Source organism: Salminus brasiliensis, chromosome 10 (genome assembly GCF_030463535.1).
Source record: "Salminus brasiliensis chromosome 10, fSalBra1.hap2, whole genome shotgun sequence".
Taxonomy (NCBI): domain Eukaryota; kingdom Metazoa; phylum Chordata; class Actinopteri; order Characiformes; family Bryconidae; genus Salminus; species Salminus brasiliensis.
The window spans coordinates 10,975,079-10,995,944 of NC_132887.1; the positions used below are offsets into that span (position 1 = coordinate 10,975,079).

General features: G+C 40.8%; 1 protein-coding gene across 4 annotated transcripts in view; it reads right to left on the minus strand.

Annotated features, from left to right (window-relative positions):
• LOC140564091 (BTB/POZ domain-containing protein 7-like) overlaps nt 1–20,866 on the minus strand; it is a 51,360-nt gene that overhangs the window by 13,936 nt on the left and 16,558 nt on the right. For all 4 annotated transcript variants that reach the window (XM_072689187.1, XM_072689186.1, XM_072689188.1 and 1 more), the window contains 2 exons: nt 14,807–15,059; nt 11,669–12,868 (listed from right to left, as the gene is read on the minus strand). In XM_072689187.1, coding sequence (XP_072545288.1) covers nt 11,669–12,868; nt 14,807–14,888 — 1,282 coding nt within the window. In that variant the 5' untranslated portion in view covers nt 14,889–15,059. The remainder of the gene's footprint in view (nt 1–11,668; nt 12,869–14,806; nt 15,060–20,866) is intronic.

Genomic DNA, 20,866 nt, shown 5'->3' on the forward strand with positions numbered 1-20,866 from the left:
GACTAACATTTGACTGCCTTTTCAGATGAGCTACTAATGAGCTCCTAGAGGTTACTGATTTGTTGACTGCTGATGAGGACTCCATTTTCTACAAGGTCTTTTCTCTTCAGTGAATACCTCACTGTCAACACCTAGACCAAGCTACCAGCAGCTACAGTAGTCACCTAGTCAGTAATTAAACTGAGCATAACATTACCTTCATACATGCATATCAACTGGACTGATAACCATAGCTAATATTGATGCATGGCACATCTGTAACAACAATGATCAGCAAAGCCACACCTGGGTAAATGTGCCTCTTATATTACTAGTTTGGTTAATGTAGGTATAATGTCTCAAATACAACCAACCAAAGGTTCAGTAGCTTGTCTCAGTGTCATGTTAATGGTGGAAAGGATTGTTTGAACTTTGGATTATGTGTCGAGTGAAACCAATTAAGCTCACTGCTTTGGTGCCTCTGTGTTTTACAGTCATGCTGCTTTGTGCTGTTACGAGGAAACACTTTGCTCTCTCTTTCAAGCATGTAAAATGCACTCATTTTGCTTAGTGCACCAAAGTAACAAATGCTCAAACTCAAGTCTTTGCTGCTAATATCCAGAATAAGAAACAGCACGGGATGCCAGATTGATTAAACATCCCAAGTGTAAAATTTGTTAAAAAATAATAATAATAATAATAATAAAGTAAAATAAAATAAAATAAATACTCTCCAGGGAGTGAAAGCCTAAAATATAGCCTAAAATATACCTGTGTTCTGCAAAAAAGGATGTTAAAACCTACTTAATTCTTTATAAAAATAAATCTATTTCTAATTTCATCCAATTTTTCTACCCAAATTGGAAGGCCAATTACCCAATTGTTGTTTATGCGAAGACTAGCACGTCTCCTTGACACACGTAAAATCAACCCTTGCCTCTTTTCAAACTGCCGCTGATGCAGAATCGCTAGGTAGCCAGCATGAGGAAAGCACGGCTCCCCAGATCCAATACAACAGCTAACAGATACCTGTACTGATTAACACCACACTAGGAATGATGTGGGGAGGAATTGCAATCAACCTGAGACCCCTGAGAGAACAAGGCATCTATCTGATGCTCTCGGACTCCAGCTTCTAATGGCAAGCAGTGTGACCTGGGGTGGGGAGCCCCTATAAAATAATTCCAAATAAAATCTCACAAAACACCTTTATCAATTCCTCTCATGATCACTCATACGGTCCTTGTAAAAACATTCTTTTAATTTAAAGTTGCCAACGTAGACTTCTGAGGATTCCCGAGTTCTGTTGTATTACATGCCAGCATTCTCGTTTACAACAGCCAGAGCGCACCATCAAGCACACCATACTTTTCTCTGATGTTTCTACTGTACACATTTCTCCTTCAGGGATCAAGGAATCAACTTTTTGGCAGCCATGATATATTTTAAAAGTAGTAAATAAAAAAATAATAAAATAATGCAATAGTGAGTCATTTTCCTCAGGGACTGCATCTTCAAAAGAACCCAATTTGGCAGGAAACTTGTGAACCAAGCAACCCTGTTAGCAGAATTGTGTGTGTGTGTGTGTGTGTGTTTGTGCACATATACATACACATAAATACATTATATATAAAGTCAAGCAGCATTAAATGACACAGATTCAGAGCGAAAGGTACTATCCTGTGCTCTGGAGTCCCACTCAGCTAACCCCACCCCACCTCCTCTGAACCAATTTCCCAAACATTTCTCAAAATCAGAGCACATACCAGAACAGCGGGTGCTGCTTGAACTCCATTAACTACCAACCCACAGCAATGCCTTTGATACCTTCACACCTTCCGGGCTTCGCTTCCAACTGCCCCCATTCCAGCTCCACATTCTCCACATTAAGTAAACACAGTGGCCACAGACAGGAGGGAAGTAAGCTGCTGGGTGTTAATCTATTCAAAGTAAGCTTCAGCTAGCGATGCCAGTGGATGTGAGGCTACACAGCAGTCAGATGATGTAGGGAAAAATCACTATAGAGGTAGCCACAGGGACTTAAAAGATCCATTTCGTTCTCCTTTTTATTTGGTATAAGCAAGCGAGAATTGCTTAAGGCACATAAGCAGACAGCAGAAAAAGCTTTCTGGTGTTAGAAAAGTGACGGGAGAATAGTGAGGCGAGCACACACATAACTCTCACTGTCAGCTGCTGGCAATAGTTCAGTTTTTTTAAATGTCACCTCCCCGGTCCATACCGAGAACGCCTTCAGTGCAAGATGGCGAGACAGCCTTAGTATCACAATCTCTGCAGGGGGATCTTCTCTCCGCCACGGCACGCTCATACTTAATCATCGTGCCTCTTTTCTGATTTCATGTTTATTGATTGATACTTCTGCTGCGAGAGACGGGTAGACCCACTTCACAGTCTTTCAGAGTTCTTTCAGTGACAACTCAAAGCAGCTTTGCCTTCAAAGACTTGCAAAAGCGAAATGAGAGCACCTCATAAATAGACCACATGATTAAGAATGCCCTTTGCAGTTGTGACTGTGTCCCATGTGGAGGACGATGTAAAGCTCAAGATACGAACACTGTTTCCCAACATCTCAGACAGATACATTTCCAGTCAATCAGAAACGTATGCACCATTAAATGACCTCAAACCCCTTTTAGACAGGCACAGTAACCCAGAACGTTTCTGGACATCACCCGGAAAAATGCCTAGATCTGTACCGGACATTACCCAAACTTTGTCCTGCCAGCCCCTAGTACAAAGTCTGGGTAATGTCCGAGAACGTCCGGTCATTTTCCGGAAAATTCACAGTGGGCATGTCGATGACCTGATTATGGATGAGTCAGTACCCTTGTTTGCCATCTTCGATGTGCTGTAAACAAAACACTACGCTACTTTTGCAGCATTTATTTTTGCGTCCTGCTGCGCCTCCTGCATGCACTACACAGGCATCACCCCCTTACCTAAACCACATGGAACATTTCCTGTAGTGAGTTCAGTGTCAGACGCGTTAATCTCCGGCTCTACACTACGTGTTACAGGGTAACGCAACTGATTCTCCAGACAGTTTCCGGAGTTCATATGTGGAAAAAGGCTTTGGAAAACCAGTCAAATTAACAGGTCAATGGTACACAGCATCGTTTCAGCATCATTAACGCAATAAGCACATGCTTATCTTTTTTACTTGTTTCATATGGGAAAGTAGAGTAGTGTGAATTGTCCTTTACTCACAGACCTACCCGAGGCAGATCTGACCATCATCATGTATTGTTTGGTAATATTAGTGCATTATTAATAGTATTACAACACAATGGATCACTCACTTATGGTGAAATCAGGCAAAAATGTCAGTATATTTCAATATCGCAACATGCACCGCAGAAAAGAATGTCAGGTTTTTCCAATATTGTGCAGCCCTAAACCTTACATGTCAGCATTACTGAGGAATTACTGGAAAACATCCAGTAATGGCAAACAAAGTTTTACATGATTCTAGTGGTGGGGAGCTTGCGGCACACAGGAATGGTCCGAATGGTCCATATTGCGAGAATTCGGTATGAACACATGTACCATTACACTCCTACAACATAAGCAAACATTGCCCCACCCCTTATGACCCCTTTTTAGCTTCTTCTTGATAGGGCTGCCGCGATTACCGCACTTTCACAATATCGTGCTATTAAAAAGCGAACTGCAGGGAACAGCAAGCAACCGTCACGCCACACTGTTCATGTTTTCTCTCTTTTGCAAGATGGAGATAACGGCAGGTGCTCTGGTCACAAAACCAAACACAGCTTCACCAGTTTAGACGAGGCACTATGCAAAATTTGAGACGAAGCCTGTACATTGGACGTCAGCTGTAGAGGAGTCATGTCAATAAGTAGACGAAACCGCACACTCAAAGAGATGCTAGTAGTGAAAGACAGTGAGGAACACCAGATTGCGACAGCCACCAAAAAAGAAGAGACCGCAGATCACTCAGAGCACCATCAGAGAGAGTGTTTGGTCCGGTTGGGCATATCGTTAGCCCAATCAGGTTCTCTCTGAAAATAAACCTCAAGGTGAAGGTTTTTCTTAGCGTGCAATGAGGACGAAACTTACTCGCTTGGTTTGTGACGAGACAGATACGCGCAGCCAATTACTAGATTATAAAAGTTTACTGGAAAGGTGGTGATCCAAAATCAAACCACTAAACAAGAGAGGGAGAGCTTAAGTAGTGGAGCTGATGAGCTTCAGGGGCGCGTTCCAAAACTCTGGCGATCGTGCTTAGTCCCGATTGGCTGGAGTGGTCACGTGAGCAAGCAGAGAGACATATACAACGACTAATGGTAAAACCGCATATCGCGATGCTGAGCCACCCTAATTACCGCCGGGTACCGCAATGTGACAGCCCTACTTCTTGCCTCTTGCACTAGCAGCATCTTTAGTGTAGACTAAGTCTTAAGTGCCCTCCAGCGGCTGATCAGGTTGATTAAAGTGAATCGGGTTTGCCATTGCCTTTAGTCAACACACAATAGTAAAATAAAACGTTGCATCTCTCCCTGCCTCCCTTCCACCTACCTATCCGTACTCTACCTGTCCATCCTCTCGCTTCGCTTTACATTTACTGCATCCAATCTTCTGCTACTCTATTTCTCCCCTCATCCTGTAACCTCTATGCCTATACTCCCTTCATTATCTGTTTCCAACACATTCCCTAACTCCTCTGTATCTCTCTTAACAGCTGGCACACAGCATGCGTGCGCACACACTTGCTCTCCCACACGCGTGCGCACACACACAGCCTTTGAAGGGTAAATCCTTGCTTTTCCTTTGGAGGTTTGCTTTGGGGGTTATGCCAGAGAGATGAAAGAAACCGCCTCTGTTCTCCATTAGCCAATTGGGATTCACAGGACTATACAGACCTGTAAAAAGTTCTATGTTTCCCAATATAAGCCTGTGTGATCTGCATCAACGTTAAATCTGGAGCAGGCTTCCTCCAACTTTTCCGTGGTTACACTCAGAGATCCAATTGATCCAAAAAAAAAAAAAAAAAAAAAAAAAAAAAAAAAAAAAAAAAAAAGGAGGGGGTTCAATACTTTTGTAAATATGGAGGAAACACATCATCTTATTTGGAGCACCACACATTCAAACTCCCAAAAGATTGAAGGGTAAAAATTTTCAAAGGGTATTACACTTGTCAACAAGTTAGAGTAGTATTTCTATATGAAATACAATATCTAAGGAATGTGCAGGTGGCACACTGCTGATATCTGCTATTTCTAGTGCCAATTAGTGAGGGCTCTACATTAAGTTTTTTTGCCAGCAGCATTTCCTGTCAACAGTGGGGACTGTAGCATTGCATCAATGTGAAGGCAAAGGCACTTTTAGGGGATCATTTCTGTATTTTAATGTATATATTGCCTTAAAGAGGCACATTTATTCAAATTAATTTAGCAAAAATGACAACAGAACAGAATTTAGCACAGAGTAGTGAGAACACCAAGTCAACTATGAAGCTAAAGCTTCTTATTTTGTTTTAGATTTTTTTTCCACCTTAAATGGTTCAGCAGTTACATTCTGGATGATGAACAGAAATAAGAATATGAAGCAATTCTTCTTCTGCACCATTTCAGGTGGAACTGCTTCTGCCCCATTTGAGAAACTTTGAACAAGCCAGCAGCAGCCTAATCACAGTCTACAGGTCTTACTTGCACGCTCACAAAAATCAAAAACGCTGTCAGTTCTGATGAGCTTTCTGGCAACGCTTAATAAACTCCCGACAGACAGACTAATGATCAAACAAGGTTGACATGATCTTAAATCTTTTATACTGATCTATTTCCTTCCGCAATGTCAAAACGTGCAAGACCTAAAATGGTTAGGAAGGAAAGACCAATGGCATTACAGGTATTATTTTTCCTTGTTCATGGGTCATAAGGAAATGTAAGACAGGTGACTGTTTCATGTCAACAACAGTGTGTGTGAACAATAGGCCTGTCAGACACTGATAAAGTATGGCCAAAGAATGTGTTTGTGGACGTGACGGGAAACGTGATGAGAAAATCCACAGTGCTTTCACTACTGCTGGAAATTGAGCATATCACACAGAAAATGCCCATTTTTTAATATTTAAACAATGTTTAGATATGATTCGTTCAACCAGGAGCTTTTATAGATTTAAAACAGAGGTGTTAGTACTGCATGCACAGACCCAGGCCCAGATTCCTCCACTTTAGTGTTTTTAACATTACATTAAATGATTAGTATCCAAAGACCATATATCCTATGTACATTTTTTTCTCTTTAACTTACTACACTGTTCCACAACTCAACATCGTACCTATATATTGTCAAGGCTAGAGAGTAACCTTCAGTACTGCCCACTGCGTCACAGACACTACAAAACCTTCCAGGTGACTGGCCACATAGCTGCCATTTGTTTTAGTAATAAAATACACTAAAAGTAAATTCATTATGGATCATTAAAAATAAATGTATTTAAAAGTACCAATTACAGTCACAAAATGAGAAAAAAAATGATACATAGATAGGTATAAAAATGCATTGATAATCGATGTATAATCACTAAATCATAATCAAACTGAATTGTGAGGTGCCTAGAGATTCCCACCCTCAGGTTAAACCAATTATATATAAAAAACAATTATATATATAGCTAATCTGTAAAGTATTGGTACAGAAAGAAATGAGGATCTGAAACTACAAGTAGACTATTTTACCTACGCTCTGCAAGAACACCAAGTGCCCCTTTCACATTAGAATGGTTGAACTGTCGTGGCTCAAGCTGTGAATACAAAGTATTCATGTCAGGCAAAGAAAGATTACAAAAGCTAATATTAATTCATCTCTCTTGTTTGCTCAGATGTACTCTCTCTCTCTCTCTTTCTCGCTCACTCACTCTCTGTAGTCAGTCACTTTCTTTTTTTACTCCATCCATGAAATATGGAAGGTAATGAGATTTTTGACATTCAGACACAGAAGAAGAGAAAGACGAGTTAATACTTTGTTTACCTCTTAGTGTTTGCACATTATATCTATTACTGACTCAAACAACTTTTAGAGACATTGTTACACCATTGGCATCATAAATCCAAATGGCATATTTGATTGTAAAATGACTGCAATAAAAAAAAATATTGACTATAAAGGGCAGCAATAAAAGGTGACAGATCACATAGACAAAACATTAAGTCTGAAGCAATACCTGAGGGGGGAGGAAAAAACATTCATTAAAAAAAAGGGAGACTGACAGCTTTTTGTCTGGGAGAGGGGCACTGGCTGGGATGGCTTGTTGACCCCTAGTGCCTCAGGGAGGCCTTCAGTAGCTCTTAGCCAACAACCGAGTGTGGTTAGACAGTGGTCAAACGTTCCTTCAGCAAACAAAAGAAACAAAGTCCTGACAGGTGGAACAGTGTTCGATGGTACTGCATGTTTGAGCAAGCCTCTCATAGAAAAGTAGCCCATTTTGCCTGTGCAAACCATGTTACTGAATCATATTCATAGGCATAGACAATACAGCATGATACTTCGAGATATTTTCATACACACTATAAAGTAATTTTCTTTGAGATTTGCAAAGTTGGTACAAACAAAAACACCCCAGCAGTGCTGCACTGATAAGAATGAAAGAATCCAGTGTTAAAAAAACAAACAAACAAACAAACAAAAAACCCATTAAGAGGCCTAACTTTGTTCCCTCTGTAATGATGTATGCAGAGAAATAACAATCGGCGTGACCTTATCAGACAAGTGTACCATTGCAATTTCTGGAGGCCAGATGACATTTACTAGAAGACATTTTGATATTGATAACCAGTGCATTTAATTGCATTGGTGCAAATATATATTAAAAGACAGTAATTAATGATGTTTTGGGTGAGTCAGAACATTAATCTAATAATAATAATAATAATTACAACAAAAACAATCAGCCACGAGACACAGAGTTCCCCAGCAGACAGGAGAGAAAACTCTCCAGACCATAGAATCCTATCTGAGTGATGGAAAAGGCCTACTGAGCCTGATGAGCAGCTTGAGAAGAAGCCTCAGAGTCGCAAAGTACAGACATTCTGGAGGGCTTCAAACCATAATATAGAGACATCAACCAAGGAAACATCCAAGCTGCAATGTAGAGTTATTCTGGCATCGGACCATTAAAGATACCCAATCCACAGTGTGTAATAATAATGATGCCACCATCCTGGGAAGCCTCCTAGCTATGATGTACAAAAACCTCAAGCAGGAAACTCCAAAGCCATGTGGGAATGTCACTTTCAGATGTCGGGAAATTATCCAAATAAACACGAAAATGGCACAAATCAGGTTGTCCAACCTATAAGAAATCCATCCTGAGGAGCATGTGCTCATAATATTAGCAGCAGCAGCAGCTCTGGCTAGAAGAACGATATAAGCCTCTCTAAAGAGTCAAATGTTACAGTGTACTGCTGCCATACATCAAAAAAAGCACACTCTGATGTTGAATTCCATCATTTTTGTGCAGACCATCATAAAAATTGTGTTCCCTCCAGCAGCAAACTAAACCACAGTTCTCCTAGACCTGTGATTTTTGTAGGACAATGGCCTTCTTGTTTGGTGTGGACCAGAGTATGTGTGAGTGTTCCCACCTGTCAAAATGGACAGAATTAAAGGAAGGAAAAAATGCAGGTCTGAAAGCACCCTGAGACTTACTCAGATGCTGCCTCTGACATATTTGCAAAATTCAGGACCTGTACAGGAACCTGCCAGAACAGTAACCAGCAGTTTTGAGTTGTTTCGACTGGGTTTTAATTCTGCACTGAATTTTTTTTGCAGTTAATCTACGCCTTCTTCTAATTGGTTTACAAGCTGAAATGCACCATTTTTCTACTTTGTTAACAACTATTAAAATGAAAGTAATAAAGTGAATGTACTTTATTCAGAAATGTGTGAGCAAAAAAATCTTTCACAGGAAAAACGTACGCAAGTAATATAATGAGCGTAAATGCAACTAGCTATTTTCCACCAAAAAATGCATATACAAATACATAAAGAAAACATCAGTCTTATCAATCATCTGCTGATATGTAAATAACTGACATTTCTTTCTAATTAGAAAACTGATCTAATTTGTTGAATATAATTGCTATATTTTTGTGTTACAATTGAGAACAGACAACAGCACTGTTTAACTCCAATCAGGAGTATTTAATTTAAATGTAAAATTAAATCCACTGAGAATGTTTCGGAATTGGTCACAAAATTACCTCATCGGTCAGGCATTAGTAAATTAATCACAATAATCCTAAAATATCAACATACTGACCAGATATGCCATATATAGAGTGCTTCGCTGTATTAGATCACAAGCTCAATTAGAGCACAAAGAATAATAACTATAAAACCAATTGGTTATGGTCTTTAGTCCTTTTTTAATTGAATCTACTTCATCAAAACTACATGGGGTATGTCCCTGCCTGGTCCATCAGCAACACACACATCACAACACCATCTCCCAGTAAACCCTTAATATACTTCAGTGTTCCACCTCACCTCATATGTAATGGATTAAGGTGGAACAAGGACATCATCACATCTTCAGTCTCTCAATCAAAGCGAGAAGTCCCACAGAGAAACACAATCTCAGTGTCACCCCTGTCCTCATCTACCACAGAGAAGCATTACTGGAGAGTCTTTGAAGTGAACACTGATGGCAGTCTTCTCTCACTAATCTTAATGAATGTAAATTTCTCACTGTTAATCTGCAATGACTGGAAGTACCCACCAAGACATTTGGTGGTAAGATGCAGGCGAAATTGGTTAGAAGTCTATAGTCCTACAAATCTGAACTTTATCTGAATATTTTATACAATCCATCCACCTACCTCATCTATACTAACTAATTTCTCTCCAATGTTTGGCTGAACACAAGAATAAGACCATAAACATTAATAGTTTATTTGTACTTGGCATTCACAAACTTCACAAAATGAAGATCTAAAGCACAAGTGTGCTGATCAACTGGCACTAACAACAAAGACAACTCCCAGTGCACCTTCACAAATCAAACTCAATGCAGTCGTCCTTATTGAAATAAATGACTACACCCAGAAAAGATCACACAGAACCTGTTGGAAGAAATGAGGGGGAAAAAACCCAAAAAAACAGTAACTGTAAAATAATAAAAAAAATAAAAATAAAAAAAAAACTGCTCCCAAACCTGCACAGTGACCCAACTCTACAGGTCAAGCCTGAAAAAACAGAACCCAGAACTAGGAAATTACTGAGCAGAAGACAGATGAGAGAAGTGGTAGATGGAATGTCAGAGATGGTGAAAGTAGCTATAGACTGTTATATTGGTCTATTAAATGTGAAAAAAGTGAGAACAAAAAGAACAAGGGGGTAGAGAAATTTTATGATATGAGGGCTTAAAGCAGAAAGTTGAAGGCAGCTATAAATGAGATTCTCAGTTTTAAAGCGCAGAGGTCTCAAACCACAGCCTTCCAAATCCTTTTTATCTGATGTCAGTCTGGAAAATCTATTCCCTGTATCGAGCCACAAGAACAAACAATCCTTTAATAGCCAAAAAGAATCTGTCAGACTCAGGAATATTCTTTCTATAGAGACCAAACCTAGTGTTGTGTTTATTGCTACACTTGTTCTCGCTCATAAACCTCCACGACAATACATAATGAATTTACCCAAACTCACCATTTAGAAAGCAATTGTGATTTTAGAAAGGAAGAAAAGTTGATGATAAATAACTCCAGCAAAACAATTCTAAGAAGACAAAAATATCTTTCAATTGGCATAATGCTGCTATTAGGACACAAACATTTTAGGCATATACATGTGTGTACAGGGTGGCCATTGGTTTGTTGTGTGTTTGCATTTGTCCTGATGTTATACATGTTCACTTTGTTGCTGTCCAATAAAAAACATGCATCTCCATTTTTGTCTCCGTTTTTAGCTTCTCTGTACACTGTGTAAATACTTCTTGATAAATGGCCCATTAGAAATGCTTTAAATTACTTGGAGGTATGATTCAATACACTGTGATATATTGAGGTACTGTAAGCAAGGCAATATACTGGAAAACTGTCATGGTAAAAAAACAAAACAAAAAAAAAAACCCCAAAAAAAAAAAAAAAAAAACCACCCCATTATAAACCTGAGCAAAAGCAAATTTTACTTTTATGCAATCAGAACATTAGTGGGTCAAATTCAAACGATGTTTATCTTTGCAATAATACAGCACAGAAATATGGTTCAAGCATTTCCTGAATCTGTAAAGCCCAACCTTTCTATTGCATCTTAACGATGCGTTGCCGTGTCTAACCGGTGGATCTGTGTGTCCGTCCTCTGCCTCTCATTATTCATGCGCCCATCGGTGGGTTTGGGTAAAACGGCCCAATAGACACTCAGAAACTAGTCTTCTGCCTCTCATCGTTTCGACTCTGGTAAACCCATTTCAAGCACCAACACAATGTGTCACATGACTGAAGGTATGTTTTCACAGGAAATATTAAGAATTTCTAAAATCTGACTTCAATTTTTTCAGGTTTAGGGTCAGATTAATTCTTGTCACATGGAGCTTAAGGTCACATGAGGTATCATTTAGAGGGAGAGTGGTTATTCTCCTATATGCAATTTTGTCTATTAACATGCACTTTTTTTTTTTACTGTGAATTGTATGGGTGTGTATGCTCACACTCACCTTGAGCCAGCATGCTGAACTCCAGAAACAGGGCAATGTGATAAAGTTCCATGGCTTCTTCTGTGCGTATAGATACAGACCCTTTTCCAGCTCCACTGCTAGTGGGCAAAGCCTGTGCCTCACTCAGACTACCCACAGATGGACTGCCATGCAGCACTAGGGACATGTCCACAGCGTCCGTGTACATGCAGTGCAGAATCACACGGGCATACTTCCTCGGGATGATGGACTCGTCCAGCACAATCAGCGTGGGCGTCTGCAGTGTCCGCTCAGTCATCTCCTCACCGGTCCGAATGCGTCGCTGCAGCAGGTTCCGGAAGAAAGGGGAGCGGGCAGAGAGGACTGCTTTGTGGGCCCTCAGGTCCTCTTCAGGTGATGGCAGCTGCCCGCAGCTTCCGATGCTGCCATTTACAGTGCTGCCTCCGGTGATACCCCCTCCACTAATACCCCCCACCCCATCACACGCTTCTGCGAGTTCAGGATCTGAGCAAAAGCTCAGGACGGAGTCGTAGTAACACATGTAGTTAAACAGTGCCCTCATGTCGTCCTCCAAAGGGTTAGGCAAGCCAAACTCCTCGCTCAGCTGCCTGAGAACGTCAATGTTTCTCAGTCGTGTTTCTGCCTCGTCTACTCCAACAGCGCCCAGCTCTCCCGTGTAGAGAAAGTGCAAGAGAGCAGAGAAGAGAGTCACGTTCATGCCCGCAGTGCCTACGTCCAGCAGCACCTCTGCCCCACCGTAGCCTGACGCTGCTGCACCCGTGGATGACAACAGGGTCTTGAAAAAAGGGCAGCGTGCAGCCAGGATGGCTCTATGAGCGGGGAAACAGGTGTCCTGAAAGACCAGGTCGACGTCAGTACAGTGTTTGTGCTGGAACAGGGCGGCCATGTCAGAACGCAGCGTGGACGCCTCAGGCCTGGCCAGGCCAGCGGCCAGACTAAGCTCTTTGAGGGTGGCGGTGCCCTCATATTCCTCTACCAGGGCATTAACGTCACGCACGTCCCAGCCTGAGAGCAGCTCACGCATCTGCCGGGCGTGGTCTGCCGAGCGGCCGGCCCTGCGACGCCTGATGAACCTGCGCTTCAGGGTGGCCAAGCCCGAGCTCTTCTTCTTCCGGTCGAGCGGCCTCTCGTGTCCGACATGCTCCAGGCTGTAGAGCTTCGGCTCCCAAGTGTATGACTGCTGCGAGTACAGTGACGTTCCTAAAAGACGCGGACAGAGAAACACTCTTCAACATTGTTATACATATATTATTAGCACTGTAGTATTTCTTATGTAAGGCTCATTAAATACATTAACCATACATACAATTCATTTATTCATCAGCCATAAAATTACAACTGGTGAAGTGAAAAACACAGACCGCCTTTATCTACAGTGGCATCGGTCAAGGGGTGGGAAATATTATAGAGCAAGAGAACAGTCAGTTCTTGAAGGTAAGGTGTTGAAAGCAAAATGGTTTGTGTATGAAACAATTAATAATTATGTATGTAATAACATACATAATTATTAAATAATAATTAATTAACAGTATGTCACAATTAATTATTACTGTTACTAGCCATGCTGTTACTAGAGACCTCTACATAACATCAGAGGTTTTGTTTTTACATTCAGCTTCCTGTTAAAAGAAAGAGCATCACTGAAAACTGTTGAAAGCTGGAAAAAAACCTCAATTAACTCAGCAAAATCATTGAGACCTGGGGAATTACTGATGACAGAGCTTCACAAATCGTCTCCAGCAGACCGCGTCTAGAAACACGTCAAGGAAGAATGATTCTTTTGCCCAAAATCAGCAGCCATTCAGACTGCAGACACACATTCTCCTGGACTGAGCAGACCTGATAACTAGCTGCTCCCAAAAAAGCCAGGATTCGTGCAGGCTTCAGCAACACATTATCCCACTCCCTCTCCCTAATGGTTCCGGTGACACTCTGTTAATCACAGTCTCCAGCCCCATTTCACTGGTAATTGAACTGCACTTTCCACAGGGGGGAATTAAAAATCATTACAGAAATGCCAGTGAATGTCACAGGCCAGGGTTAATCATCGATGAAGTGCTATGGGTTCTGATGTCAAATATCTTGGTTAGGACGCTTTGTTTTGCGGACAACTCACAGGTACGTATGGAGAAGACAGGTCCATTTTCGAGACTGTAAGGGAGATGCACTCGTGAGCAATTCATAAAACGTTTAATATCCTGACACAAAGTCCTAAATTTGATCTAATATTGTATACCAAAAACCTTCCAATGAATGCATTCAGCTACTTTACGTTACACTGATTGCAGACACAGATGTGCAAATGCACAAACAGCTTGTGTTGTCCTTGTACTAGTGTACTACTAATAGAATAGGACTCCCTGAAGCAGATTAAGAAACAGGAACCTGTTGCCACCACACCTGATGCAGCCGTAGGCTAGAGGGGTATAAAGTTCCCCAGTATTATATTGTAGAACAGTGGAACTGTGTTCTCTGGAATGATTGTGCTCCATCTAACACTTTTGGGATAAGTTGGGAAATGGGCTAGGAGGGTGGTCATCTAACATCCTAACCTCACAAACTCACTGAATGCAATCAAATTCTCACAGTAATGCTCCTAAATCTAGTAGAAAGTTTTCCTTTGAGAGTAGAGACAGTTACTCAATCAAAAGCAGGATAATCTCTTTTTTTTTTAATACCCCTGATTTCAGAAGAAAAAAAGAATTAGCAGGTGTCCAAATACTTTTGTGCATGTTCATGAATTGTAATGGTTTATTAATATGCCATATTAAAAAGCCACAGCCAATCCACATTCTGTGGCTCTATATAAATGACAAGAACAGAAACTACACAAACTCAGACATTTGTCTGGTTGGTGCACTCACACTTTCTGGCACTGAAACAAATCTGTCTCATTCTCATTTAGATTTTGACTGTTTATTCACGGGTAATTAAAGCTACATTGGAACGTCACATGAGGCCTAGTTTAATCAGTGAGTGAGCTTCCGTGGCAGTCTAAACTGTTTAGGGAAACTGTCTCACAACTATATAGAGAAATATGCAACTTACTGCTCCTACAACCACACAAGCGCTGCTCATCATTACTACAGAACAGTTTAAAAACAAACGCCGGTTTTAGTATTTCATTTAAATACTCACCAATGAATGTCTGCTGCGCCTGTGCATTTCCACCAAAGCGGGGGGAGCATGAGTGTGGGTAACTGGAGGCATTGGCTCCCATCTTCTTCCTCCCTCTTCCTCGTCACGTCTTCACTTCCACCTGCAGGGCCTTCCTGGTCTCTTCGTCATTACGGCCCAGCAAGGAGCTCCCTTCCTCAGCTGCCTACTCTGTCCACTAGCGCCTGGGCAGGACTCTGGGCACTGGAAGCCAAGGCCCAAATAGCCATGCCTCCTGCAGAAAAAAGGTGGAGGAAACTCTGAGTCACTGTTTTGAATGAATTACACCGCTGATTGATTAGGAAGATAAGGCAAGATGGACGATGATCCACTCGTGCAAGTTACTGAATAACCACCTCAGCTTGATTCCAACGTGACTGAAGAAGGATCTGATGGCAAGATGGCTCCAAATGAATAGGACATGATTTAATTTGTTGGAAACAATAACAAACTTCCAATAACCCACTAGATTCTCAATATGTAGGTGGTCCTTTAGGTAGTGTCTATTGCAGTCATAAGAATGTACATGTTCAGTAATACCCTTTATTTGCAGACTGGAAAAATAAGCTTAAATGCAAAAATAAAAATACACATTGAAGAAAGAGTCATGAATGAAACACTAAAATGAATAATAAACGCCCCAGGGTAAACTTTCCTGACTAAGCCATGTGAGTTATATGCCTTGGAGTACTTTGTTGGTTCAGAGTGAAATTTTCATCATCTGCCTGGAGAGGAAATGGTTTTCTTCCACTGACTGATTCCTGCCAAATCTCTCAAGACCTCAATAAACAAATGTTGTGCTCATTCTGTGGAAATGAGCATTCTGACTGTCTGAACCCCTGCAAAAGGAACAGAACTGGCTTCTTCATAGAGCGAAACCACCTACACAGGTAGGTGAAACCACTCTGAATCAAATTATAACCAAGCCATGCGTGGCTCTTTGCAGTCCTAGATCGGTAGCACGACAAGGGAGAACTTTACAACTTGGCTATGAAAACTGGCTATGACTAAGATTGGCTAACGGTTAGCAACAGTTGGTAAGACTGAATAAATTGGTCCAAAATCATAAACACGTGGTTTATTATAATTGGAGCCATCAGAAAAGCACCATGTTTGAGCAAAAATGAAAATTTAAACCCAAACCTCAATCTGAAGATCAGTTTGTATTGAACACTGCAGCTATGTTTCAGAGATGTGTTTTGCAAGACCATCTTTTTAAGATTTTGACTGATCATGATCATTAAAACAAGCCAGGGGGAACAGATCAGTGAACCAAGCCAAACTCCATATATTTGGTTCTATATATTAGTTCTAGTGCCTGATGTAAACACCCGTTTCTAGAACTAGGGTCGGGCAGTTAAACTGTATATACTGGTACAGAAATACTATTTAATATTACAGAAATACAAAAAAACCCCAACAAGTGTAAATTCATATTCATGTCTTTTCTGACGCGCGAGCTGAGCCATTTTCGTCTAAATGTTTGAGAGCTTTCCCTCAGCCAGACTTGAATTTGTTCTGTGATGAGCAGATGACAAACTGATTATCCTGCTAACTGAGCTAAACCTAACTAGCTTTTCTCTACTGACAGCTTAATATTTGCAGTTGTCAGACTGACTGATTTAAATTGTGCACAGCATTCATTTAGTTTGTCACCTTGTGAGCAAACCGTACTTTGTTTCTGATCGTTTCTCGGTTTTAAAAGAATGCAGGATCAGATGATACAGAAGCCCCTCACCACCCAGGTATTATGGTATAACGTGGTAATATTTTAAGGTGGTATGCTGGTATAATAAAGTGAATACCACCCAGCCCTACACAGAACTGCATACAGAACTGCACAGAGAACCAAGGGCAAGTATTAAAAGGTCATAATCCACAGAAGACAAGCATCCAGACTTTTTTTCTGTCCTGGCACCGAAGTGGTGGAACGCACTTCCCCTGGGTGTCTGAACAGCAGAGTCGCTCGTTGTCTTCAAACGCAGACTGAAGACCCATCTCTTCCAAGAGTGCTTGGGCGAAGTGTAGTGTTGAGTATTGTGGTCCCAATACTGACTTTTGTATTTAGTAGTATCTAAGCTTAGATGGTAGGTTTTGGATCATAGCCAATACAAACTAGCTAAGGGTATTTTCTGAAGGAACAGTGAAGCACTTTGCTCTGGATAAGAGTGTCTGCTAAACGCCTTAAACGTAAATGTAAGAATTTCACATAATACCTCAATTCTCACTTGTCCAGTTTTATTGATATTAGAACAGAAAGGTTTGCTACATAAGATTAAACTAATAGAAGAACTAATTTGAAAACTAATGCAGTAAAAATTATAGAATTGTATTCATTAAAAAAAAAACATGTCATAATTTCTTCCCCATTTGCTTACGCTTATTCTGTAGGCAATTCCTTAAGCTGCTGTTAACAGTACATTCATTATGAAATGATTCATATCACATATTAAATGCCTTGCATGCACATTTAATCGTTTTGTCCTTTATGTCCTATTTTCACCTCTGTCATTTACCTTTGTTTATCCATATACGCCAACTAAGACTGTATCTCAGGCAAGAGTTAGATATAGCACCTATATTTTAATTATAATATACATTTTAATAAAGTGAGGTTTTAATAATCAGTATTCATACATGGAGCACATATATCCACATCCATATATTTCCAGTTAATTATTTAAATGTGTATTAAGTTCAATATTTGACTAAAAGATTACCAAACTATGAGCATGCTTGACCAACACATACTTTTTTAACCCATGTTCAGATAGAATTAGAAACACCTGCTCTGCTTGTAGTTCATAAAGTCTGTTAAAAAACTGTATGTACATTTAAATACAACATAAATGTTTATGATTTATTTTAATTAATTAATTTATTCAGTTTAGAATGGCTTAAAAAGGACTGAAATGAGAAACTAATCTACGTATCATTCATTCTTTTCATATTCAACTGAAAATCTTAAATTGAGGGAAAAAAAAAACGTAAACAGTAAAGAAAATGACGCACATCCCCAGGAGCCACAGCGATGGCCGCCCATGTGTGTATATGGTCATTGCGTGTGTTTGATTCCGAGGTGGGTCAAAGGCGGAGGCCGAATTCCATCCGTGTCCAATACTAATAGTGAATACGGTTGTCTTGGATGTTTGTCAAGGCTTTCTACTCGATAACAGAGCAATGCTGTAAGTATTTAAAAGCCTTCAGCGACAAGTCAGCAGGTCAGCATTAGTGAGGTCAGCCCCAACTCCTCAAATTATCCCCAAATGTATTGGATGGAGCACCATCCATCATTTCAGAGAACACAGTTCCACTCCTCCACAGCCCAATGCTGGGGGGCTTTATACCCCTCTAACTTATGCCTGGCATTAGGCACAGCGCCAACAGGGTTATGTTTATGAGCTGTGTGTGTGATTTCGCACTTTTGTGTGAGCAATTGGTGCAACTTAAAGTAGCTGAATGCACTCATTAGAAGGGGTGTCGGAACCTTTATTAGATAAAGCAGAATGTTTTCTTTTGGAGGAAACATTTGCAGTAAAAAATGAAAACTGTAAAAGCCTTTACCGCACCTGTACCTGATAAAATGCAATAAACTGCCCTGTCCTAGACAACAAGCTTCTTCATGACTAAGCTGAGAGTGTGTCTTGTGTATATGAGCAGGACAGTGGGAGCATTAAAGCTATATTTTCTAGGATAGAAATAGAAAAATAAGACCAACACTATCAAAAACATTAATAAGCTCACAGTAGCAAAACATACTAGTATGGAACTACAACACAGGCTCACTAACACTGACACACACCCATGTGCTTCCTCTTACCCCCCCCCCATCTGCGACACTCCTCCAGGCAGGCGGTGTGTTTGAGTGTTCTGGGAGGTCTGGTTTAGCTCAAGCTGATATTTATGTTAGTTCCTCCTTCTCATGCAGTAAACACGTGCATGTCTGCGCGTGTGTGTGCACACACAGTGACAGATCTGCTCAGTTGCACAGCCCATCAAAAGCTCAGTGGGGAGAAACACAAGCTTTTACCCACTGCTCAATCTCTGCTCCGCACTAATCCTCCACCTAAATCACTTCTACTCTCAACTCACCATACTCGCACACCATGGCCTACATACTCCGACTTAACATGAGCTCTGGTGCACACACACAGCCGCGCGCACAGGAACAAAGACAAAAGAATCCATAATGATTTATGGAAAATTTACCTACCACGCTGCAGTTTTCTGGCCAAGTGTGGTATCAATTCTTACCTCACAAGGATTCAGTTCTATTCTTTTTAAAAGGAATCAGTGAAACGCACAAGCATCATTATTTTAGTATGCCTCAGCATTGATCAGAAAACACACTAAACACAGTAAGTGTATTCTGTCAGACCCCCCACGGTACAGAAGGCGCGGTTTGATGCACACAGTCATACAGAGAACACACGGTATGTGATAAGCTATGCACAAAGCATCCACACAAGGGGTGAATACTGATGAACATCGTGCAGACCCAGACCCAGTTTTATAAACATGTGTTTCACCTGGAAATCTTAAACCCTAAGCAGTAAAGTTTGTATTTGTATGGCATTGTGGGAACTGTAGTGGATTTAAGAGTATCGCTATGGTAACTGTTGGTTTGTGGCCTCTCCCGCCCCCTCGCTGCAAGAAAATCTCTTTCCATTATTCTTTATCACTCGCTGTTCTGTCTGCAGTGAAACAACTGAAAATCAGGGTTAGGGTGACTAACACATAACATTTGTTATGGTAGTGTTTGTAAGCTTTGCAAAAGGGAGATGGTTTATCACAGCAGTACAACTTGGCATGCATGAGCACTTGAATTATAAGCATGCCAGAGTGCTTCGCCAAGACGGCAGCACAACCGTACCGTAGGAGCTGCGTCTTCTTCGTTTATTTCTGAACCGCTACCGTTACAGTAACGTAATGTTCCACCATGTCTTATCTAATGTTATTCGGCAGTGTTATGATTTTCTGTTGAACTTAATGGCCGTGTACTTAGCTTTACAGTAGCTTAAACTAGTATTATAGCCGGCTGCTACAGCCTGTAAATTAATGTTAATTATTTTCCCTGGACTGCATTGATGCAAAAATACATTGGCCAAGGAGAACCTTAACAGAGTTGGTTACCTGTGAACACTAAGGTATTCCTGTTGCAGAATAATGCCCTGAACTGATCTAGGGCGTGTGTGTGTGTGTGTGTGTGTGTGTGTGTGTGTGTGTGTGTGTGTGTTGGTGTGTTTGTGGACTGCAGTGTGAACCAAATCTTGACTTTTGTACCATTACACCCCTACTATTCACAGTAGCAAAAAATGGACAGCACAATCAATATTGGTTTGATGCTGAAAAATATCAGAAATTAGCACATATATTGTTATGCTATTCAATAAAGTATTATAAACGGCAAACCAATTCAAATCAATGCAGTTGAACAACCCACTTCAGACTGATGCAGCTTTACAACCCTAAACAGACCTGTAAAATAAAAACACTAAAGAGGCCTAAACCTATGCAGTGAGCACCAGTCCCGTGACAAGCTTACAGCAGCCAGGTTAGAGAGGAGGGGTGGGTGCGTCCTGTGGGATGACCGCTGAAGCTGGAAAATGCGAGAGTAATAAAAGGGGACAGAGCCAGGCCACAGTCTGTGCCTCGTCTAGGTGTGACTTCATGACCTCTTTACCACCCCACCCCCAATAAACCTCTCTCCAACCTTGCACAGCTACCTTCCTGTCTGTACCACTTAGACATGTAAGCATAGCTGAAGAACGATTAGGCCTCTCAAACAATGACAGGGTTTCCTGACAAGGTAAAGAAGCAACCCAACCACTCATTGTCTTTAATGCTATTAAACCCTGATATAGCAAAAGCTTTAGGCACCAAAGACAATATTTAACGCCTCTCTTAGCAATAAGAGTTTTTTTTTTTACTGGAGAACCTGCAGATCCCATTAGAACAGATGCAGGTGAACATAAATACAGTAAAAAGCAACAATAATTTTATACTGTGAAGAAAGTAGGTGAGATCTTGTTAGCTAGTCTG